Genomic DNA, 24,440 nt, shown 5'->3' on the forward strand with positions numbered 1-24,440 from the left:
AGTACAGTCAGCAATAAAAGCTTGTACCAGAAATGAAATTTTTGCCAAAAACTTATTTTTAAGGTTCCGTACCTCAAAAGGAAAAAAACGGAACCCTTATAGGATCACTCGTGCGTCTGTCTGTCTGTCCGTCTGTCACGGCCTATTTTCTCCGAAACTACTAGACCAATTAAGTTGAAATTTGGTACACATATGTAAGTTTGTGACCCAAAGACGGACATGTAACGTAAACAAATGAATTTTAAACATGGGGGCCACTTTTGGGGGGTAAATGAGAAAATAAAAAAATAAAGTTTTTCAAACTATATCGTGTTACATATCAAATGAAAGAGCTCAATGTGAGATTTTCAAACATATTTTTTTAATAATTTTAGAATAAACAGTTTAGAAGTAATTCAAGAAAATAGGCAAAACATGATCATTCCCCCACCCCTTTATCTCCGAAACTACTGGGTCTAAAATTTTGAAAAAAATACATAAAATAGGTCTTTACCTATAGATGACAGGAAAACCTATTAGAAATATGTAGTCAAGCGTGAGTCGGATCTATTACTTAGTTTTTGATCCGACCCCTACGGGTTTTTAAAGGCAATTCACTCGCGTTTCACATATATAAAAAATATATTGTTAAAAATTTTGTAATGTAGTGTAATGTAGTCCGACTCGCACTTGGCCGGTTTTTTTATCTTCTCCCGAGTCATTTTATAGTGACGCCTGATACAAGAGGCAAGCAAACATTATTTTATGAGGAAATATTACTATTAAAGTAGGCGTAAATCAGCACCAAACTAAGCTATAGCTCGAAGTCCTCTAAAATAGACGGACACGCAGCGCTAAAGAGACCCACTAACAAGGACAAGGACAAAGGGACCAAATATTTCCTTCCGCAAAAATGTACACAGAGCTACTTTATGAATGAATTTCATTTATCAGGCCTGTATATGCACTGCGTGCAAGTACTCTTTCTAAGGGAAACCACTCGCCCGCGACTAAAAACATCTAGTGATAACATACAATTTTCCACTTTATAAAGCCAACCTTATTCCCCAGCTCCGCGGCACGGTGGCGACCCTCATCATGGCCATATCCCTCGGTACAGACTTCGCGCTGCTCAAACTGTTCGCGCCGCTCATCGCGTCTATCGGCTACCACTCCATCTTCTGGATATTCAGCTTCATCTGCCTCGCCAACGTGTTCTACCTCATCTGGTGCGTGCCCGAGACCAAGATGAGGAGTCTAGAGGACATATACGCCGATTTGGAGGGGAGAAAGAGGACCAAAGTCGAGAAAGTCTAATCATGTTTGAATGTGAAACTGGAGGGACTTTGGATATGATCTGACGTTGATAAGAATTAGTAAATAAGACAGCTTATAACAATTAACATCAGTGGCATTCAAAGCTGTAAGGTCAAGTATATAGAAGGCTTAGGCTGCGTTTCCACCAGAGATGCGCTACACGATGAGAAAGGAAAACAAATGAAGTGATTCTATTGGTTAACATAAGAACTTCCCTCGTCGCATCCTCGCGCATCTCTGGTGGAAACGCAGCCTAAACGTAGTGCAAGTACATATATACTTTTGGTTTTGTTTTTTGGAGTCTTGTACAAATGATATGTGATATTGTATTTACATTCTTTAAAACCGTAAAAGGGCTTAAAATTGTATATTAGTGTTAGTATGTATTGTAGTACATATTAGTATGTAGACCAATTATAAATCTCATATAATTGTACATAACCAGATATTTTTAAAGATCTCAGTTATGTTTATCTGAGAATAAATGTGATAAATATATTCTAATATAAGTACCTAATTAATTTGTGTTTATGTTCTTGTCCCTTTATTCCACAATATTGCGAGTGTTAATGTTACATAGGGAGACTTAGTACCGGGAGCAATTTCTCGCAACTTTGTTTAAATAAAAGAGTCTAGAGTTTTAGAAGATTTATTATAATAAATAACCAGCTTAGTTTACAAAAGCTTTTTTTTTTTATTTTTCTCATTTTATGGAAAATATCATTTGAAACTAACCCAAGGACAATATAACTAATTATTGCCAGTCGCTAAAATAACTGCATTATTAAAATATATGTTCCCTTGGGGCCGTTTCGATTAAAAAAAGACTAGTCATAAACAACATAGGTTATACTTTTCTGTACACTTACATGCGTGGAAGTTTATACACGAACAAATATAACACTTCCACCATCGTATAACAATCTATTCGACAAAGGTATTTTTACTTACATTTCGTAAAGCCCTATACTTGGCAATGAAATCCGGTTGTATGTGAAATTCGGCTCAAGTTTAAATTTTAACTTTGAAAGACACGAAATAAGCTTACAAACGAACAATAGAGGGCTAAAATCATAACCCTTATTTTGGATTGGCCGTACATATATAAAAACCGAATTGCATGTAAATTTGCGAGTTATGTATAAATCGCATGTTAAAGGTCAAAAATGTCTTATCTATCTATCATCAACCGATCTATTATCGATTACAATTAATATATAACAGAACGCCATTTCATTCTGATATTTACATTTGCTTTAGAACTAATATTACTATTACTCACTGGAGTTATTTGTGGACGAAGTCATATTGTTCTTATGTCTTTTTATAATTTTGGAGTAAATAAAAATGCATCGAAACTTGACTACGATGCAAGCCAGCAGGTTCATGCCGTCTGCTTAGGGCCACTTGCACCATTCACTAACCCAGGGTTAACTGGTTAAATCATGGAGTTACCATGGTTACCAGTGCAATTTGACACTTGGTTAAAGGTTTAACCGATTAACCCCGGGTTAGTGGAATGGTGCAAGTAGGCCTTAGTATGTGTCAGATCTAGTACGATAGACAGATGAATTAAAGCCTGACAACAGTTTATTTAACCCTGAGATAGTGTCGCTGCAAACAGCTTACGTATGGCAATAATGTGCGTACGTCATGTATAGTCGGGGTAGTGGGCATTGGCTTCATGTTGTTGTTGATACTCGTATAATGTCAAAACATTGCTACAGAGAATTCGGTTCTTTCAATTTACCTAATCGTCAAAATCTGATTCTAAATATTCAATATTTATATATTCTCCGTTTTCTGACTCTGACGAAGTCTGATTTTCATCAGATGTTGTGTCGCTGTCAGGACTACCAACCTCGATTATAAAACGTTCAGTCTCCAATTCGATTATAGGATTTTTATCGACGATCTACATTTAAACCTTAAATGAAATATCAAAGTTTAAACCAAACAACTAACCAGTTCAATAAAACCGCACTATAAAATGTCAATACCGGTCATGTCAACAAGCAACTTTAAAACATTGTTTATTGGAATGCTATGTAATCCTTTGTCTTTTTTAAGCTGTAAGTGTATTTGATTGCATTCACTACAATTTTTTTCGCATGTTTGGTAAATTTTTTTGGCATTCTTGTAATAAAACCGTTTATATTTGAATATATTCGTAGATATTTTTCGTTTGTTTACATCGGTGACATTCGATGACATCCAACGTTCGTTGTCAAAGAGTACTTGTTGCCAGTAAAATAAATTAGTACCATTGAAAATCCGCAAAATGGCGAGGGTCAAATAAACTGTTGTCAGGCTTTATAATATACCCACGTACTGAGCTAGATGGCGCTGCACAACCCACAATTAGTGACAGTCTAACTCCCGCATAACATACGACGCTGTGCTTCGCCATCTCAAGTATTCTTTAACCGGCATGGGTACGGTGATGTCGTCTCCATACAGCTTATGACCTTAAAACGCAAATTCTTACAAAACCGCACCCACGCTGTTTTAAAATATGTGGCTACCCATCAAAGAAGGTTTCGTATAGAATAATGGTTAACATAATTACGTGACAACAATAAGGCATAAATCGCCTAAAAGATAGATTCTACACACACATACGAATGGTTAAACAAAGTTGTTTGAGGAGTACAATCATGTTTTAATTAATTGCTCGTGTTACAGATGACACTCGGTATAAAACAACTTTAGTATTACAATTGTATGACCGATTTTAGTATGCCAATTAAGAGAGCCGCGTTCAGTGTTATGACATAATTGTTCTTATACAGGCAATAATTACTGATGACAAAAAAAATGATAAGTATGCAAATGTTTAGAATGCTTGACTTTATTTCTAAGACTTTCTCACACAAGAGAACAAGTTGTTATAATAGTGCTAACAGAATAATCGCGCCTAAATAATAGCATTTCCAATAGCATGTCCCTTAATGCCAACTCCGATATCATTCAAATTAGCAGTCGGAAAAGCTAAACGGGAACTCAATGTGCTATTCCTAAGAGTGCTTTTAAAATAAGCAAGATTTTAAGTTTAACATTATTACAACTTGTGCTCTATACTCTAAAAAGTATTTGATTTCAATTAAACTTCAGTCTTTTCTAAAATTTCGATATTCAACACTATTCTCTACATTTACACTCTACAGCATGGCTATGACGAGTTGGCATTTGACATTTACTTTAGCGACTGCGTGAATTCGATCGCATTCCCTCTCCGAGACGGACTGCAATCGAGTTTATGCGGTCGCTAGCGTAATAACGTAAACGTAAAATGGCTACTCATGGTACGGCTATAATAGTAACCGTATCGCGGACCTTAGGAGGAAGTGTTCGAAGCTGCATTACGACTTTTGTGTAAAAATAATTACAAAAACGACAGACGAAACTGACTTTCTTATACTTAAAGGAAAAATTGATGACTATATTCATTAACCAGTTTTAGCCTTTTAAATCATATTCCACTATTACAATAAAAAGATCTATATTACATCTAGATTTACGATTCATACATTTGGACATAGTTTTTAGGAAATTCTGTCTGCATGGGACCGTTTGATAATATATATTTTTACAAACACCTCATTACAAAACAACAGGTATTTGACACTGATACGAGTGGAATTCACTTTTTCGTACGTGTATAACATAACATTTAAGGCAATAGTAGAATAATATCACTTATCAATCATAAATAATGGTGGTTGCTTAGAAAATGTATTCCCTACAAGTTTTTCATTATAGCGCCTTCTATATTAGGGTGGTATTCCATCTGTCCAATATCTTGGTCCAATGTCATTAAGCAAAATGTGAGACAAAATACACATCGGGGAAAGAAATCGGACAGGTGGAATACCACCCTTAGAAAAGTTGGGTTTGAACGTGATACTTTGCGTCACAGCGCTAAAATGTATTTACAATTGATATTTAGAAACAAAGCAATAAAAAAACAAATGACAAAGGATTAAGAAAGTTTAAATATACGACTAAAAAAGAAAATTAAAAATAAACATAAATACGTCATCCCATTTAGACGAGAACACAGCCAAATAGTAATTTGAAAATTCTAGACCTAACAACTAATACTAGACGGTCATACTAAGCTAATTTCAAAATTTAATTAATTATTCTTGGGTCAACTAAAGCTACAGTGTGTGTTCCAACGAAAGGTCATGTTAAAAACAAATTCAGAGAATCGAGAGCGTATTACATTCTCCGTTACTCCTATTTCGTCATAACTCATAACCGACGTGATATTTATGTCATAAACCAAGGAAACATTCGGTGAATATAGCGCAATTACATTGACATAACATAATATACATTTTTAGGGTTCCGTACCCAAAGGGTAAAACAGGACCCTATTACTAAGACTGTGCTGTCCGTGCGTCCGTCCGTGTGTCACCAGGCTGTATCTCACGAACCGTGATAGATAGACAGTTGAAATTTTCACAGATGATGTATTTCTGTTGCCGCTATAACAACAAATACTAATAACAGAATAAAATAAAGATTTAAGTGGGGCTCCCATACAACAAACGTGATTTTTGACCGAAGTTAAGCAATGTCGGGCGGGGTCAGTACTTGGATGGGTGACCGTTTTTTTGCCCTTTTTTTGCATTATGGTACGGAACCCATCGTGCGCGAGTCCGACTCGCACTTGCCCGGCTTTTGGGCGATCATGTGCACATCTATACAATTCTGATTCTATACAATTCTTAAATCCTTTCATAGTAACGTCAAATTAGTACAGGTTTAAATATAGACAAAAATTAAAGCTCCAAAAACTAGTTAATTGAAGCCTATCTATAAACGGGTGAAACCAAGATGCAACCACCCATTAGTGACGCTCGGACAATAATTTCGTAAAAGAGCGATCATTTATTCATCACAGTATAGCTAAACCCCTCGTATGCTTAGGCACTAATATGTATTGTATATAATATTCAATTAGCCAATTTTGACCATAGGCAGGGTTAAGCCAGAATGGTTGCCCGGTAGATGAATTCACCTTGCAGGCTTCATTGTCGGCTATGTTGAGTAGATAAGCTGAGTATGACCGTCGGCGGCCGGTTTACCTCCCGTTGTAATATTTTGTTTGGTAGCACTCGCAGAGCTTCACCCGCACCAGTCAGGCGTCTATACTTTCCGATGTCTCCTTCACCTATAAAAGTAAACAACAAAATTAAATGGTGTGTGCAACAGTGTTATGCATGCTTTCAACATCAACATCGTCAACAGTCATCGAGACGATTAAACCTCTGATCAAAATAATTCAACTTCCGTTTAAAAGGTGGATGACTGCGACTTTAGGCACTGTCACTCTTTTTGTTTTTAACCCCCCACGCAAAAAGAGGAGTGTAGTATTATATGTTGTATGTTTAAAGCTCTGTTTGTCTGTGGCATCGCAGCTGTCAAACGCATATACCCACGGTTCTTTTTTGCGTGAAAGCGAGTTTCCTTGCGGTCGTTCTTAGCTATATTTGATAAATATCGATCCAGCAGTTTCAAGATCATATTTTCCAAAATGATGTATTTTTGGCATAAAATGATTTTCTTTATACATAGCGTGTTTTTAAAATGTCATAAGCCAAACAATAGGGTTAGCCGGGCTGTGAGTACCTCTGGCTTGTTGTCTGCGGCGTGCTCCTCGGGCTTGCTGGAGTCGGTGGAGAGGGAGCTGGAGGTGAGGCTGCCGGGCTGCGATGACTCCTTGCGGCTCTCGCCCGCTTTCTGACTACGGCTTTCTGGGTCTTCTGTGCCATCTGCAACCATTTGTAGCCATAACTTTAGCAAACAATAAATAATCTCAACATATATGTGAAAATAGGAATCAAGTTTAATACTGAGAATACACAATTAAAGAATTGGATTTTTAATACCACTTCGTAGCTTGTTTTGTGGTCTCTATGACAAGATATGAAGAACAGAAATCTAATTCCTTAACCTGGCGACCGTGGCGTCTTCACTAACCTACTTCAATCATCAATTTTTGCGGCTACAATATTTAGCACTACTTTCCGCGTCTCAGTACAGACCTACAGGGGCTCATTTCTCGGACGGTATTAGGCTTATATTATTAGTCCACAATCTGTTAAATAGTATGAGTTTTCATGAAAACACACTAATAATATTAGCCTAATATTATTCTAGAAATAAGCCCTAGAAGTTTTAGGATTATACTACCTACATTACTACGTAATATCCTTCACCAACTATATATTAATATTGTAATAATCTAAAAATACTTGCTGACTTGGTAAAAGTACATAAATATGTTCCCTAACCTAAAGAAAATCTACAGAAACCCATATATTGTAATTTGTATCTAATGATTGGATCCCTTTACAAACTCAAATACTTATATGTATACGTAAACAGCATTATAAATAAGATAAAAACCGAACTACTAGAAATAAGGATAAGTCGGGCACCCTCGGCCACTGGTCAAGAGTCTCGGGTCCCGCGAGAATATGGGATGGTTGCCATCCGGCGCCTCCATGGCGGGCTCCGCGCGTAACACCGACATTATTTGCTCGTATCTCTTCAGCTCTATAGCAAATGAACCTGAACGTAACAAGCAAAAACTTAACTAGTCATTGTAACAATATTATTTTTCTCTAAACCTTTTTAGATGTTTGGGTCTCGTAGTCAATTAGGAGCCCCGGGATTAATAGTAAAACCGGCTGATTGGGCTTAGGGTGTACAATTCAATAGTTGCCAACCGTTAATTTACGGACTTAAAAGGTGGTTTTAGCATACTAGGGACAAAACAAACAAAAGAGTGTATCTTTGCGGTTTACGTCCTTTTGTTTACCTTATCGATAAACGGCTTTAATTTTACTGCCCTGACCGCCGATACCCCACTTCACAGGGTAAAAGTGAGAATAAAATCATCTCCACTACGTGTACGGGAACAACTCTGGTTTGCTTTCCCTCTGTGGCACTGTGTTCAGATGATGGGGACATTTGTACGAAGAAGCAGGTTCGTGCTCTCGTCCACTTTCCTCTTAAGGGTTACCCAATCGGTTCGTGTAACTTTATTCGCCGAGTGTGAGTACTGACCTAAGCTGGGCTGCGCGCCGGGCCAGGGTTTCCGCACGAACATGTTCTCTACGATCCTGTCTATGTTGTCCTTTTCAGACGAATTCGCGGGCCTGTAACATAGCAAAAGAAATACTGTAATTATGATTATGAAGATGTGGCCAAAGTCGAAAAATATCGATGAACTGCCCTGCAGTTTGGCATAAGAAATAACTGTACAAATAAGGTTTATTTCACCTGAATAAATGATTTTTGAAGTGAAAACTTCTTTAGCGGCGCTGAGCAATTTTTGAGGTGGGGAGAAAATTATAAACTCGAGACAGCGTAACGCGCTGACGTCATGTCATAACGTATCATAATCAGGTCAATTATTTAAAACTGGACTTTTATATTAAGCAATAAAGCTCAATGGTCTAATCTTGTACGGGCTGAAATACGAGGATCTCACAGTTACATTCTAACTTTATATCTTATATCACTCCAATCTAATTCAATAAAGCTACATCTTGATGAAATCTCTAATAAAAGTGAACTTTAGTACTGGTGAATAAAACTCAAAATATCATATATTTAGATGCGAGGTCTGCAAGGTAACTTTACAATTTCTATTCGAATTTTAAACAATTAACGCTACAAATTTAAGCTCACTGACCAGCAATTTCGGAACTAACGTTTTGCAATAGAGAGGAGAATGGGTCAATTATACATAGTGCTGCAGACATTTTGGACTAGTCATTGAGTTTTCACTTCTGTCGGCACTCCCGGAGTGCAACCCGTTGTTTTTGTTTTCTCGCTTGATGAAACAGGACTGTGCAATGTGCACGTATTAATAATACCGATCGTTATATTTATTAAATTCTTTCAAGTGTTATTTATGATATAGTATATTAGACTGACGACCTGGTAAAGGTCGCGGGAGTCCGCTGGATGCGGGTGGCGCAAGACCAGTCGTTGTGGCGCTCTTTGGGGGAGGTCTATGTCCAGCAGTGGACGTTCTCTGGCTGACATGATGACGATATCAATCATACTTGTGGTTCTGTCCGCTGTAGACTTCACGTCACGAGTATACCTTAAAACTGAATAAATGTATGACGCCATTTTGAAAAAGTAAAATCAAAAATTGCTCACATAATTTCACAAGCATCGGTTGAGAATAGGGAGTATTACTGCAATGTTCTACCGCCAGAGTGCAGCACTAATTTGTTTAGTAAACCATGGAGAGGAGTTTTTTGACAAGGTTTTACTATAACATTGATGCATCAAGGCGGTCTGTTTACAGGTGGCCTACCGCGAAACGCGAAAATCGAAATCGCGTTATCCGCTTCGCTTCGCTATCGATCGAATTCGCAAGAGCGATAGAGAGACAAAAACCGAACTTCCGATTGTCGCGTTTCACGGTAGGCCACGTGATCGAGTCAGCGACGCCCTTTACGCAGAGGTTTGCGTATAAATGTTAGTAGATGAGATCGAGAACATACGGACATACGAAAGCTTATTATATATATTATCTCGAAATTAAAATTATGTACAAGTTAAAATCCTACATTGTACACCCTAGCGGGGTATCATGTACCTACTTGCCAAATGTAAGACCAAATGTACAAATGAACATGATTACAATGGAATAAATGATATGATATGATATGATATGCCGAAGCGGAGACGTTCGCTAACGGCCCGTCAGTAAGATAGCAGTGGTACCTGTCGGGGCGCTGGGGGTGCGGCTGGGGTTGTGGCTGGGGTTGCGGCGGGGGTTGCGGCGGCACGATGGGGATGGCGGCGGTGGGGCGGCGCGGCGCGCGCGGCGCGGCGGCCGGCGGCTCCTGCTCCACCGCGGTGTAGTACGTCACGCCGCCCGCCGACGTCGCCTGCCCACAAGGGGACACATACCGGTCACATACGTCACGAGCGTAACTAGTAGTTATGTGAGTGACCAGAATAGCGAGGCCCCTAGCAAATAACTTTTTAAACTTTTCTAGCTCGATAACCTCTCGATCGAGCCTGCTCAAAATATAATGCCCTCGACTATACGTTTACCCGATTTCATTTTAATTAAAACAAATTACATAAGTTATTGTGTATCAAACTATCCTCTGATAGTTCAGCTTAAAAACATCGAAATGCGGGGACGTGCCCCTAACCAGCCGCGTGTTCCGAGTTGAATGTAAGAACTTCACTTCGCTTCGCTCGCTCGTTCGACTACACTACACATAACGTTGCCGCGTAAACCTAGGCCCCGTAGCCAACATGCCAATCGCTAACGCTTCGTAGTGAACGAAACGCAACCGTCACTGTCACACGTATACTAGGAATCCTCTAGACCGAGTTTAGAGCATTATTTCATACAACCGATGATGCCAAAAATGCGTGCGTGCCGTGATTGGTCCGTTCAAGACACTTTCGACTCGAACATGGAGTAAAGTTACCGTATGCGTGGCAGAGGGTGTAGCGCGACTATGCTCAGTCTGGATGATGTTTTGTCTGTGCTGTCCCACTAATATGGAAGAGTGATAGAGAGACACGAAGCGATTCGACGGCGACGCGCAAGCGATCGTCACCTTGGCTAGACCGCCGGGCTCAAGCGACCCGATATCGAATCGGCGACTTGTTCAAGAATCCGTATACATTTCATATTGTTAAGAACATTTATTACGTGACACGTACAGAAACAGACTCCTGTGAATTAAGTTGTAATCGTATACCCACTTACTGTCCTTTGCGACAAATTCCGAGACAGTACTCACATAATTGTGATGCTGGTAGAGCTGGTGCGGGTAGGGCTGCGGCGGCGGCGCCGCGTACAGCGCCGCGCCGCCGAACACCGCGCCGTTGCCGCCTTGCTGCGAGGACAATCACACATTAGGGATCATCCATTAATTACTTCACACGAATTTCTAGGTTTTTTGACCCCTCCCCCCCTCCTTGTCACACTTGGTCACATTTTGCAAACCCCTCCCTACCTGGTGTGACGTCACATTTTAGGCAATTTTGTTTTCAACGAAATCGGCAATACTAACTCGGCTTTATTTTTTTAATAAAAAAACATTTTTGATAAAAGAAATATTAGTAATTTTATAACACAAAACCAATTAGTAACGAAAATTGCCTACTTCCAAAACCTCTTTATTTAAATGTACAGCGAATAAAAAATATATGTATAAATTAATTTTCCGTTACTGTTGAATAGTGATGAAGTTAAAATGACGTCACAGTGTTTGTGACTCCCCCCTCCCCCATGTCACAACATGTCATGATGTCACATTTTCTTGACCCCCTCCCACCCCCTAAACGTGTGACGTAATTAATGGATGACCCCTTATTACAATGACAATTACAAAGATAAGTGGCGTACACGAAGAGAGACCTATGCTCAGCAGTGGGCGACTGAAGGCTAAAATGATGATGATGACAATAACAACTATTATTAATAACAGCGAATATTTCCACCATATCCTTCATATGCGCCTTAGGAGGGATATGGTGGACATATTCGCTGTCATGTGGTAAGACCCGGTAACTTAGTGAGTAAAACGTTGGTCCCAGAGTCGCGAGTTCGAGTCTCACGCGAGGCGGTGGCTTTTTTCACTTTTGCTTTAAGCATTATGGTATCGTTTGCAGATGTTTCTGCTTAACAGTCCCTGCCAGTGAGCAGCTGGTCAGGTTCTCTGTACGTAGACGCTTTTCGCTACATACGGGTTTTCCTGTGTTATCGGCTACGCACTTAGCGCGTAGCTCAGCTGGCACTGAATGTGTTAATACAAAATTAAATCAATCATCTGCGTCCTGCAGCTTTTTTAAGCCCTCGTGCAGGGTGGTGAGCAGACAATTCAGGTAAGTGAGCTATATATAGTTTATCAAAGGACTGTCTCATTTCAAACATCGACCGAGATAATCAAACTATCTTTGTCTTACACTGGTACTAGCACCCAAAAGAAAAGTATGAGTATAGTTTTTTTTGTTGTTATTTAGTGAGTTTGGTTTGAGCAAGTATACCTGCATGTACTGCGCGGGCATCATGGCGGGCGGCGCGTAGCCCTGCGCCGGCGCGAGAGGCGCCGCGGCTGCAACACGGACAGGCACGTCACACTACTCCTGTTCACATCACAACTATACACACTCTCAATATTACATGTACGGACAACTAAATATTGGTTTCAAATATATATAACATTACAGAAATAATTACAAATTTATAAATGCTATTGATTTTTTTAAATCCTTACTATAATCTGGGGGCAAATAAAAGAAATAGTTAACCTATACAGCAGGGAGTACTTGAATTTTTCGAACTGACTAGGCCATTGTTTTGAGACCGCTGCTATTTCATTTCATTTATTCAAGATACATAATAAACTTACAGTAAAGTCACCGAGTCGTTTACATGTTAATTCTTAATTCTAACACAAAATAAAAATGTCAAAAATGTGATACGAGATAGTCGAATTACTTAAATTATTATTAAAAATAAACTACATTCCTACAAACCAAAAAATAATAGATACAAATTTATACACACAAAAATCATCAGTAAAATAGAGCATTTAAAAATTGGTAACATTTTCTGCGAAATCTACCAGCACTATCCGCAAATATATCGATATCATGACCCTCAACAGCCATCATATTTAGTAACGCCAGTGCCCTAGCCGTGGGCGCGTCACCGGCTCGCCGGGTGCGCGCGCGCAGCCTCGCGTGCAGGCGGCGGCGCATCTCCCGCTAGGGTGCCCTATAGTGTTACCTCCTGCCAAATCCTCCCTATTTAGGGCGGGAGTTATTCTGAATCCCTAACGACATTTGTCCTAAAGTCACTCGCCCTAACCGGTTCGTCCTAATGGTCACATGCCCTAACGATCGACTGTCATAACGATTATTTTCCATAATGTAAGGTTCTGAAAAATGGTTAGGTTTTAGAACTTGCCGCCACAAAATTAGGTTAGGTTAGGGTTAGAACTGCGACCCTCGCAAAAAAGAAAATATGCTTAATAACATTAGGATATTTAAGATAAGTAATCAATAATTAGGGAAACCAAAATTAGGGTTTTTAGTGTTAGGGACAAAAAATATTAGGGAATGCAAAGGTAGGAGAAAAGACTTTAGGGATTCAGATATAGATCCATTTAGGGCAATTTGTGGCCAGTGGTTGGGGTATGGCATAATGAGTATAGAAGACGCGTACCCATGGAGTGCGGCTGCGGCGGCAGGCTGTGCATGTTGTGGTGCGCGTGCGACATCAGCTGCGGCGGCTCCACCATGCCCACGTGCCGGACCTCAAAACATTAAACATACTATACAATACAGATCCTCTTTATTGCACAACCTCAATAAAACCACAGGGCGGACACGCCATACATCGAAAATCATTTGCGTTTATATGTGTGCACGGCACGTCTGTACACGCGTCATTGTGTGAGTAAGTGGCTTAGGGCTGTCTCGTGCGGCGCGCGGCGCGGGGAAGGCGAAGCCGAGGTTTGCCGAGGCCGGCCGAAGGACACGACGAGCGGCCCGCTGCGTTGCATAATTCGACCGAAATACGTAAAAAAACAAAATATAGGTTTATGTTTTATTTCGCTCCAATTGTAGAATTGGCTTTGTCAGTTTATAGTCCTGCACGTACTTGGACTTTCAACACGCCATTATTAAATGTACCTTATTGTTTTGATCCCTATTGATTATTTTATGTAACATACATAATTAATTGTTAAATTATTAAAATTAAATTAAAAATCAAACGCGAATGTCCCGCGACCAACAAGTTCTTTTTTGTGAAAAGAGTGTTAAACTAAAAATAAAACATTTACGAGGAATATCTGTGTAGAAGGTCTAGTTACCTTAGGTACTTTAAATATTAAATGTTGGCTTAACATTCACAAATTCAACGAACGGGTTTTTTCATATGATATTATTATTTTTACGCAAAAGTATAGCCTTATTTACTGATACACATTTCGTCTCTTTGGAAAACTATATTATTATTCATTTCTACAATAAGTAGGTACCCGTACATCGCACAATACACCGGCATTTTGAACGTTACGTCATCGCGTCGCGGCGTCGCTAGCCGAACTGAGCGTATGTCAGGAGTCCGTCAGAACTCAGTCGCGGGGCGAGGTAATCCGAGTCGGGGCGGGGCGGTGCGTGTCCGTTCTGCATGATAATACTATTACTTATTCTGTAATAAAACGGTTCTCTTATTTATCGCCGAAAATGGTATGGCCGATTATCACTTCCCAACTCACGTTTGGCGGAATTATATTTCGCCGAATTTTCGTTTCCCAACTTATCAAATGTTTTTTTTTTATTTGCCAACCGCACAGTTACCAACTAAACGTTTGGTCTGTCTTTTATAATGTCAATTTTCAAAATGCCAACTTTCATGTCGTAGAATGTTTTAGTTGGCATAATATACACTTAGGCCCACTTGCACCATTTTATTAACCCGGGGTAAACCGGTTAAACCTGGCGTTACAATTTGACACTAGGTTAACGGTTTAACCGCTTAATCCCAGATTAGTGAAATGGTGCAAGTGGGCCTTAGTTGTTTATTGTCTACCAATTGTTTCATTTGGTCAGACAGTGCCAAAGGGGGGCCGTTTTGTAGGAATAACTTTTCTCTAACATCAAAAATGGCCGAGATATTTGACACGAAAGTTCGGATATTTGACCCCAAAGTTGCTGTGTAATTGCGTTTTTTTAGGTTGTTGAAAAAAAAATAACCTCTTACAATAATTCTACCAATTGAAACGTTGTCATACAAAATTTGCTAATCGTTAGTTGTCAAAGTGAAACGTCGGCGAAATGTTGGTTGAAATTCCACCAAAAATAGTTCTTTCTGCGAAAAGGCAGAACACCCAATAAAACATTTACAGAGAGACATACCTACATAATACATGAAGACAGAGGCAACAAAAGGCGGTCTTTAAACATACATAAGTACTCTGGAAATTATTAGAGACCAATATTCGTTTTTGGTGCAAATCACTTAAGAGTCCTGGCAATGTGAAAAATTCTAACTGAAAGATGTCGTATAGTACCTGTTGCGAGTGTTGCTGCGGGTGCTGCGGCGGCGCGGGGCCGTGCTGCGCCGGGCCTGCGTTCCGATGCACCTGTGCATAGATATAGCCGTCATAATACATGTGTTACTAATAACTTCACACGTTTCAAATTGTTTTATCTATGGCAGGAAATAATTATTCATAATTAAACTCCAAGTTGTGTTTTACCATCGATCATTTCCGTTTGCTACCTTCCGACTGCGTTATCAGATCCCAGGAATACCAGGTAATGCCAATATTTGAAGCAAATATTCAAATGTACGATTTAAGAATAAGAATATATATTGTTTTATATCTAATACCTTTAAACGAGCAATTCTTGTTTATTTATTTATTTATATGTATATATATTTTGGGGATCTCGGCAACGGCTCTAACGATTTCGATGAAATTTGCTATATGGGGGTTATCGTGGGCGATAAATTCATCTAGCTAGGTCTTATCTCTGTAAAAACGCGCATTTTTGTGTTTATACATATATGTTTTCCGAGCAAAGCTCGGTCTCCCAGATATATAATGAGTGGTATGTACCGGGTGTATGAGCGGCTGCGGGTGCGGGCCGCCCTGGTGGCCGGCGGCCGGCGACGCGCCGCCCGCGTACTCTGCTGCAACAACAACACATTACTTCACTAAATGCTCCTCCATATTTCATCTGTGGACACCGTCTTCAAAGCAATAGATTAATGTTCGCATCTACGCGCTTTATTCTCAATTTTAGTAGGTTTTGTCCCGCATCATAATGAAACTGCGGCGCGCGAGCAATACTCTATATCTGATACCTTTAAACGAGCAATTAATGCTAAATCGATCTACCCAGGTCTTATCTATGGGAAAACGCGCATTTTTGAGTTTTATATGTTTTCCGAGCAAAGCTCGGTCTCCCAGATATTTCAATGTAAAGGGAGTGTAGATTGGCAAGAAATGAACACTCAGAAAATAAGGAATAACCGGCTAGGAGGCCAGTACAGCAAGTCACATGGGAAAACGACATTTTTCGATTTAAACGACTAGTAAATAGCCAGTAGCACAGATTAAATAATAGTACTAGGTACAGTCAGCAGCAGATATACCTGAGCGGGCAAGGTGTCCAAGAAAACATATACACTTCAATCGTCACAAAAATAAGGACATCTAAGATGTCATTTTCACGTAAGCTTTCAGTTCGTCACAAATACCTTAACTTCTGAGTTTTTCTTTAACACATACACCCTTATTTAATCACAATGACAATAACGGTTAAAAAGTCAGTGGTAACTAAGCAATCAAATTCAAGCTGCTGTCATTAATACCTACACGCACTGTCAATCACGTACGTCAGCAGCCAGGGTGCCACCAGTTGCTAAGCAGTTGTTATTTCAATGGTAACTAAGCATCAATATTTTATCTGTTTAACTTTAAAATAAATACTGTAGCACTACGAATTGACACCTCCTTTCTTAAAGAAGTATTTTATCGTTAAGTGTCAAACTTATACAATAAATAAGTAGGTTCTACTAGAATGATCGTTTTTTTTTATTTTAACTGTCATATGCGGCTGTTCTTCCAAACCGTTGATCATATTATATACCATATACCGGGTGTGGCCTGTAACACAAGCAAATAATTAAAACATAGATTGTAGTCCTCAAACGGTGACACTTTTGTTCAACAACTTTAAAAAAATACGAAGTATTTAGACTTCCTATTTTTCATACAAAATAAATATTATCTTCAATGGACGCCATCGCCATGCCTTATCATTTGTGATTGACGTTGCTTGTCACGCCTTAAACATAACAAAATGCGCAATACATTGCGTCTTAGAATAAGCTTTAAAGTGTATTAAAAATCAAACCACAAGTTATTTTTAAAAGATGCTGTACAAATGTTGGTCAGTATGAGGAGTACAGTCTACAGTTACATTTTTTGTTCGTATTACAGGCCACACCCGGTATATAATATATATAATATGTTAATATATTTATTTAGCCCACTTATTGTAGTAAAATATACTATACAGGGTGGCCCATTTAGATCGGCCAGTATGGGAAAATCTGATACTATAAGATATACACCGATCTCTTCTTAGGAATCATGTCATCGATTTCAGTAACACGAAAAACTGCATTCATACATTAAAAAAAATGTGTACTCAGCTCGGGAATCGAACCCCGAACGTTTTGAAAAATAAAACTAAGACTATTTCTATTTAGATATCGATTGTGTAGGTCTTAAGCAATAAATGTTACTATGAAACATGATGTCTGAAATTAATAAAATGCATTGTTTTCATATCCTTTAATTTAATTTAGTCAGTTTTCGAAGAGACCAGCATTTTTAGGGTTCCGTACCCAAAGGGTAAAACGGGACCCTATTACTAAGACTCTGCTGTCCGTCCGTCTGTCCATCCATCCGTCCGTCCGTCCGTCTGTGACCAGGCTGTATCTCAGGAACCGTGATAGCTAGACAGTTGAAATTTTCACGAATGATGTATTTCTGTTGCCGCTATTATAAGTAACAAGAAATACTAAAAACAGAATAAAATAAAGATTTAAGTGGGGCTCCCATACAACAAACATGATTTTTGAGTAGTAAATATCAAATGGCATTCCGCACAGGAGTAATCTAAGTAACGCCCACTGCGGGTTCAAACCTACAACGTCCTGATAGAAAGTCGTACATACGCTACATGTGACATTATCTTCAAAAATTATATAAACTAATGCGAAATTAACATAAAACCAGAAGACACAAATTAATAATAGAAATGAAACCCAAAAAGAAAAAACAAAAAGCTGTAATCTCTAGGTGCGTACGACTGAGATTTGAACCCGCGGTCTCTGCTTTGAAAAGCAAACGCCTGTTACTGAGACCACGACGTGCCTTGACAATTGGTTCTAAATTCGGCTTCAGTTAGCTTTTGCTATGTGTCATTCGTCTTGACGATTCTGTTAAAAGAAATAGTTTGCAGTAAGTTGACCGAGAGGCTCCTGTCAAATGGTTGAAGGGCAAAACGTGAGATAGATGTATGTGATGACAAGACTGTACTGCTTTCGATGATTGTCAAAAAGCTTTACCTGAAATTAGCATGGCTATCTTTTATTCAATATTCGACCATACTTGTATGCTTTAAAGTCTATTTTTCCATATTGTTCAGATATATTTGACACGTTGACCGCTTAGATACCATTGGTTTTTTGACAGCTAAGGTATCAATGACTTGTTGTAAGTGTAAAAATTAATGAATAGCGACTGTTAACATATTTGTGACACGTTGAGCGCTCACAAGTAAATACTACCATGACAGTCAACAACTTTTTGACAGTTTAAACGTTTATCTCTCTTTGAGCACCTGGAGTGTATAGCGACTTCTGCTGCTGACTGTACACAAGACTCACTCTCTAACAAAACGCGTCTGTTACGATCAGCGCAGACATGGCCGCTAGGTGGCGACAGCGCCACGCGCGGCTTATGGCTTTCCCCAAAATTGGGGTGGAACGGATGTACTTTTAGCTATACCTGTAGCAAAGCAACGAAATCGCGGAGTGAGCCACGCCTGCCAGTGGCGATGACAGGATGTTTTTTTTTTAAATAAATCTTGCCGAAAGTGTCAACCGCTGTTCACAATTTCAGCAAGAGCAATGGATGTTAACCTATGAACGTGGAACCGCGCAGTAATTTCTAATGAATTATTGATCACAGCTCAATGGCGCTGCAGCGCATCAGGAATGTTCGCCGCGTGGAGAACCGATGGTTTCCAAGCATCGCTGGTATATGTGTACCTGGATGATATCGCATCTGCGGCTGCTGTTGGGGTTGTTGTTGTTGTCCTTGCGACTGTTGCGGCGAGTACGTCTCTGCGAGCGGGCGCTGCCGTAGGCTACTATACCGCTTACTGCCGCGGGGCTCCGCGCCTGGAACGTTACACGCAACTTCCATTCATTTCCGATAACAGGAGTTTAGATAACTTGTACATACTAGATACCAAAACATCAGTGAATTCTTCATATTTGTGTGCATTCATTTTCAATGATTACCCCGGCCTTGCAGTTGCAACCGCAGCGGTGTACTAGGAGGTGGATCGCAATTTCCATTTTGGTGCGAGACTGCCAATGTAATGGCGGCGCATCGCCTCGGTTGCACCCGCAAATGCGTAAGTACGTGACATTAGAAATTAACCCCCTTATTCAAAAAAAACTTTACAAGTTTACAATTTGTTTTATTCCTTTCTTACGGATACATAAGTCAAAATGATAGATCAAGACAAACGATAGTTTAACTAAAGGTTTGTAGCGCGTTTATGAATAACGCCAAACATGTATAAAGATGGTAGGTACCTGTCCCTGCCGAGGGCTGCGCGGGCTGCGCGGGAGTGGAGGCCTTCTGCTGCGGCGCCGGCGCCGGCGGGGACTGAGGCGCCGCCGGCTGCCAACAAAACTCCTTGTTAATGGTTTTCATGACCAAAATACAAACGTTCGCATCGCGAGCAGCGACGCCCTCAATGCTCATTTAGATTGTGTGTTACGTTAGGTTGCGTCGCAAAATGTACCTATTCTATTCCTCTTGAATATTTATTATGTCTTTACTACAAATGATTCACATGGCGTTGACTGACAGATGAAACGCCAGCATAGCATAGCGATATTTAACTCTTTAGTCCGTAGCGACAACATACTTGCCATTACACATGAAACAAAAACGCATCTCTACTATAAGAATGAATCGGTCAATAATGGGTTAAAATACTTGGAGTGGCCACCCCCATTAGACAGGTAGAGGTGTGGTACCTGTGGCGGCGCCTTCTTCTTGCCCTGGTCGGTGGGCACGGGCCGCTGCTGCGCCACGGCGTTCACCTTCCGCGTCGGCTGGCTGCTGCGAACAACCAACATTTGTATCATTCAAGCTTCACTACACCATATTTAAAACAGAATTTCCCGCCGCGTCTGTCTGTTTGTGTATGTATGTTCGCGATAAATTAAAAAAAACAATTGAACGAATTTTCATGCAGGGTTCACCTATCGAAAGTAATTCTCGTGGAAGGTTTAAGTGTATAATAACATTAATAATCCGTGCGAAGTCGGGGCGGGTCACTAGTCTACAATAAACTGTAATTTCGTTATCAATTTCACAATTACTAAATCGTTTTTAGTCCTGATCAGCACTTATTTGGAGTTTCCGCTTTGTTATCGATATAGGAGCTCTTTATTTATTCAATTTAGTCGGTATCAGGAGCGGGCAATTTCCAAAACAGATCAGAGAGACTCGATATATATGAAACCGTGGCTAGAAATGAAGCCGTGAGCATCGCCTTGTGTTGAAAATCCCACCAAAAACATAAATGTAAAAAAGGAGAGCCAAGTTCAATACAAAAATTATGCTTGGCTGTGGGGCTCGCCGCAAAAAGAATGGAGATCTAAATGAGTGCCACTGCCAAGTTCTATGCAAAATCCAAATATGTATTTATAGGAACAAAATAACATTATAAACAAGTATTAAACTCTATTTCCTTGCTTTATTGGATACCTATAACAATTGCTGTTATTTAAAAAAATGTGAGATCTTAAAGTAGGTTAGATTTGACTTGGCCAGTTTTCATTATATCAATCATTTTATATATATTGTAATTCTGATAAAACCTGGCCAAGCCAAATCTAACCTACTTTAAGATCTCACATTTTTTTAAATAACAGCAATTGTTATAGGTATCCAATAAAGCAAGGAAATAGAGTTTAATACTTGTTTATAATGTTATTTTGTTCCTATAAATACATATTTGGATTTTGCATAGAACTTGGCAGTGGCACTCATTTAGATCTCCATTCTTTTTGCGGCGAGCCCCACAGCCAAGCATAATTTTTGTATTGAACTTGGCTCTCCTTTTTTACATTTATGTTTTTGGTGGGATATCAATACTTTTTGTAAAGAAAACTAGGCAGGTATTGAGATTTAATGTTTTTTCTTGTGTTTCCGCTGTATGGTTTTTACTTCTGTTCTTTGTATAATTATGTGGTACCGCGCGCCGCCGACGACACACCGTTGGCCGGTTGTTTAGAGCGTATTAAAAGTTTTTTGTATGGGGACACCACTTATTTTTTGACTAAACTTTATTTTAATATAGCAAATTTAATAATACATATATTGGGGTAGTTTCAAATATCTGCTTGTAACGGTTCCAACGCTACAATAAAAAAATATTTTTTTGTATGGGGACCCCCCCTATTTTTCAACTTTTTTTTATTTTTAGATTTTTTCCTACGCTTACACACAATAACCGAGCTGGATTCCAAATTTCATCCTTCTAGGTCATCTGGAAGTAGGTTAGGTTTAGGTACTTATATGTCAGTCCCAATAAAAAATGGTTTTTTTGTATGGGGACCCCCCCTATTTTTAAACTTTATTTTATTTTTAGATTTTTTCCTACGCTTACACACAATAACCGAGCTGGATTCCAAATTTCATCCTTCTAGGTCATCTGGAAGTAGGTTAGGTTTAGGTACTTATATCAGTCCCAATAAAAAATGTTTTTTTTGTATGGGGACCCCCCCTATTTTTAAACTTTATTTTATTTTTAGATTTTTTCCTACGGTTACACGCAATAACCGAGCTGGATTCCAAATTTCATCCTTCTAGGTCATCTGGAAGTAGGTTAGGTTTAGGTACTTATATGTCAGTCCCAATAAAAAGTGGTTTTTTTGTATGGGGACCCCCCCTATTTTTTAACTTTATTTTATTTTTAGATTTTTTCCTACGGTTACACACAATAACCAAGCTGGATTCCAAATTTCATCCTTCTAGGTCATCTGGAAGTAGGTTAGGTTTAGGTACTATAAGTCATAAGTCAGTCTTAAAATTTACGACTTTTTGACCTTCATACCTTTATAACCGTTAGAGCTAGCTTCATGAAATTTGGGCTTCTAGATATCCTTATGGATATAATTAAACACACGTAGTTTTATGTGTTTACGTCAAAGATGTTTTGAGTTATAGAAGGGTCAAAAGTGGCACCAAGTGGTTCGTGTAATATTACACTCGGCGCTGGCTAGCCAGTTCCTTTGCTTGAACTTGGCTTGACACGCTGCCGCGTGTCTAGATTTCCAAAAAACAGTAGAGCAACCAAATATAAATAATGATAAATTGAAATAGATATCATACACTAAAGAAAATGTGACCAAGTCGATCGAACCCGCGTCTTCAGCTTACGCGGCTAAGGCCTAGTTGGAAATCTATAAGAACATTAATGGGTCCACCACAATTAAATTTTAATATTTTACTTTGAACCCGTTGTTTCTGGTATGTAGCACTAGCTGTGGTGACGGAAGCCTGCATGTGTGGTGGGCACCAATACCAGGCCCCAATTTCACATCGGTGACAGGTGCGACGAATTGTAAAATCACTATTGCTGACGTCACAGGCATCCATGGGCTACGATTACCACTTACCATCGGGCGGGCCGTATTCCTGTTTGCCACCATCATTGTATTATTTAAAAAAAAACTTTATTATATCGGAAAAAAACAGATATTTCTCCTGCGAAGTTTCTGACAATTGTCAAAGATTTAGAAGAATTGTAGGTAATTCTTGACAGTTAACTCATTAAGTTATATGTCGGAATTTCGTGACAATTGTAGTGTTTCTTGTGACAATTGTCATAAACTTAGCAAGAGAAATATCTGTTTTTTTCCGATATCATAAAGTTTTTTTTAATAATACAATGATGGTGGCAAACAGGAATATGGCCCGCCCGATGGTAAGCGGTAACCGTAGTTCATGGATGCCTGTGACGTCAGCAACAGTGATTTTACAATTCGTCGCACCTGTCACGTTGGTGAAACAGGGGCCAGGCGTGACTCACTTCGCGATTCCGTCCCTTTGCTACAGGTAGCTAAAAGTGCATCCGTTCGACCCCAATTTTGGGGTTTGCCTGTTTGCCATAAGCCGCGCGTGGCGCTGTCGCCACCTAGCGGCCATATCTGTGCTGATCGTAACAGACACGTTTTGTTAGAGAGTGAGTCTTCTGTACCTAGTACTATTATTTATTCTGTGCCAATACTCACTTGTTATTGAGTACAGTAGTGGTAATAGTGAGGTTCTCCAGCTTGGGCAACGCTTCCTTGGGCTTGGCGCTGGCGTCCGGTCTGGCATTGGCGTTGGCGTTGGCGTTGGGCTTGGGCTTGGCCTTGGTGGAGGCGTGGCGGCGCAGCGCGGCGCCGGTGGCGGTGCCGTTGGAGAGCGACTCGTTGGACGTGGGCTGCGACCTGGAGCGCGGACGAGGCCCGCGGAGCCTTCTACTGCTGGAGACATTCAAATTACAGTTTTAGAGAAGCATGTTTCTAGAAATTGAACCACGTAGTTCATAGTGTTTATACATTATGAACCGACTTCAGAAAAAGGAGGAAATTCTCGATTCGTCGTAATCGTCGTTAACAAGTTTTTATTAGGTCGACCTACGTATGTAACTATGTAACGGAATCTAAGGTAACTAATTTAACCATATTCGAAGGATCGCAGCGTCATGAAAATTGGCAGCCGTATGTAGTTCCGATGACAATACAATAATATGGTACTGTCGAACCGATCTGACGACGGAGACAGGAGGTGGCCATAGGAACTCCGCGATGAAACAACGCAACCTAATCGCGTTAGGGGTTTTTAGAACGGTCTCGACGAGTATCAGTCGTCGGTCGTAAGAAAAGTACAGTCAGCGATAAAAGCTCGTACCGAATATGAAATTTTTGCCAAAAACTTATTTAGGGTTCCATAGTCAACCGGGAACGTGATCGTCAGCGTTAGATTCGGCACGGATATCACGCCGACAAAGCGGTAAAATAAAACTACTTGGATATTTTTTTCTGTACCTCCCCTACACGTAAAGTGGGGGGGGGGGGGGGGAGTTTAGTCGGTGTCGGGTCGGACGGTACCTGTGCTTGTGCGCGGTGTCGAGGTCGGGGAAGTCGTCGGGGCCGGGCGGCCGGCGCGGCGCCGCCTGCGCGCGCCGGTACGCCTCCTCGTCCTCCCAAGTGCGCGTGTACTTGTTGGGCCCGCGCCTGCACA

The 24,440-nt window shown here is 39.9% G+C and overlaps 2 protein-coding genes across 2 annotated transcripts in view; one reads left to right on the forward strand and one right to left on the reverse strand.

Annotated features, from left to right (window-relative positions):
* LOC134674064 (facilitated trehalose transporter Tret1-like) overlaps window positions 1-1,817 on the forward strand; it is a 40,762-nt gene extending 38,945 nt beyond the window's left edge. Inside the window, exon 8 of the mRNA XM_063532114.1 lies at window positions 1,051-1,817. Within this exon, the coding sequence (XP_063388184.1) occupies window positions 1,051-1,296 (246 nt within the window). The 3' untranslated portion in view covers window positions 1,297-1,817. The remainder of the gene's footprint in view (window positions 1-1,050) is intronic.
* A 114-nt stretch (window positions 1,818-1,931) lies between these two features.
* LOC134674238 (protein CASC3-like) overlaps window positions 1,932-24,440 on the reverse strand; it is a 28,083-nt gene continuing 5,574 nt past the window's right edge. The window contains exons 6-19 of the mRNA XM_063532299.1: window positions 24,308-24,433; window positions 23,444-23,677; window positions 20,177-20,261; window positions 19,727-19,814; window positions 19,172-19,303; window positions 15,942-16,015; window positions 15,390-15,461; window positions 13,535-13,625; window positions 12,352-12,419; window positions 11,103-11,198; window positions 10,060-10,226; window positions 8,380-8,471; window positions 6,937-7,079; window positions 1,932-6,478 (exon numbers count right to left, since the gene is read on the reverse strand). Of these exons, the coding sequence (XP_063388369.1) occupies window positions 6,446-6,478; window positions 6,937-7,079; window positions 8,380-8,471; window positions 10,060-10,226; window positions 11,103-11,198; window positions 12,352-12,419; window positions 13,535-13,625; window positions 15,390-15,461; window positions 15,942-16,015; window positions 19,172-19,303; window positions 19,727-19,814; window positions 20,177-20,261; window positions 23,444-23,677; window positions 24,308-24,433 (1,501 nt within the window). The 3' untranslated portion in view covers window positions 1,932-6,445. The remainder of the gene's footprint in view (window positions 6,479-6,936; window positions 7,080-8,379; window positions 8,472-10,059; window positions 10,227-11,102; window positions 11,199-12,351; window positions 12,420-13,534; window positions 13,626-15,389; window positions 15,462-15,941; window positions 16,016-19,171; window positions 19,304-19,726; window positions 19,815-20,176; window positions 20,262-23,443; window positions 23,678-24,307; window positions 24,434-24,440) is intronic.

Source organism: Cydia fagiglandana, chromosome 19 (assembly GCF_963556715.1).
Source record: "Cydia fagiglandana chromosome 19, ilCydFagi1.1, whole genome shotgun sequence".
NCBI lineage: Eukaryota > Metazoa > Arthropoda > Insecta > Lepidoptera > Tortricidae > Cydia > Cydia fagiglandana.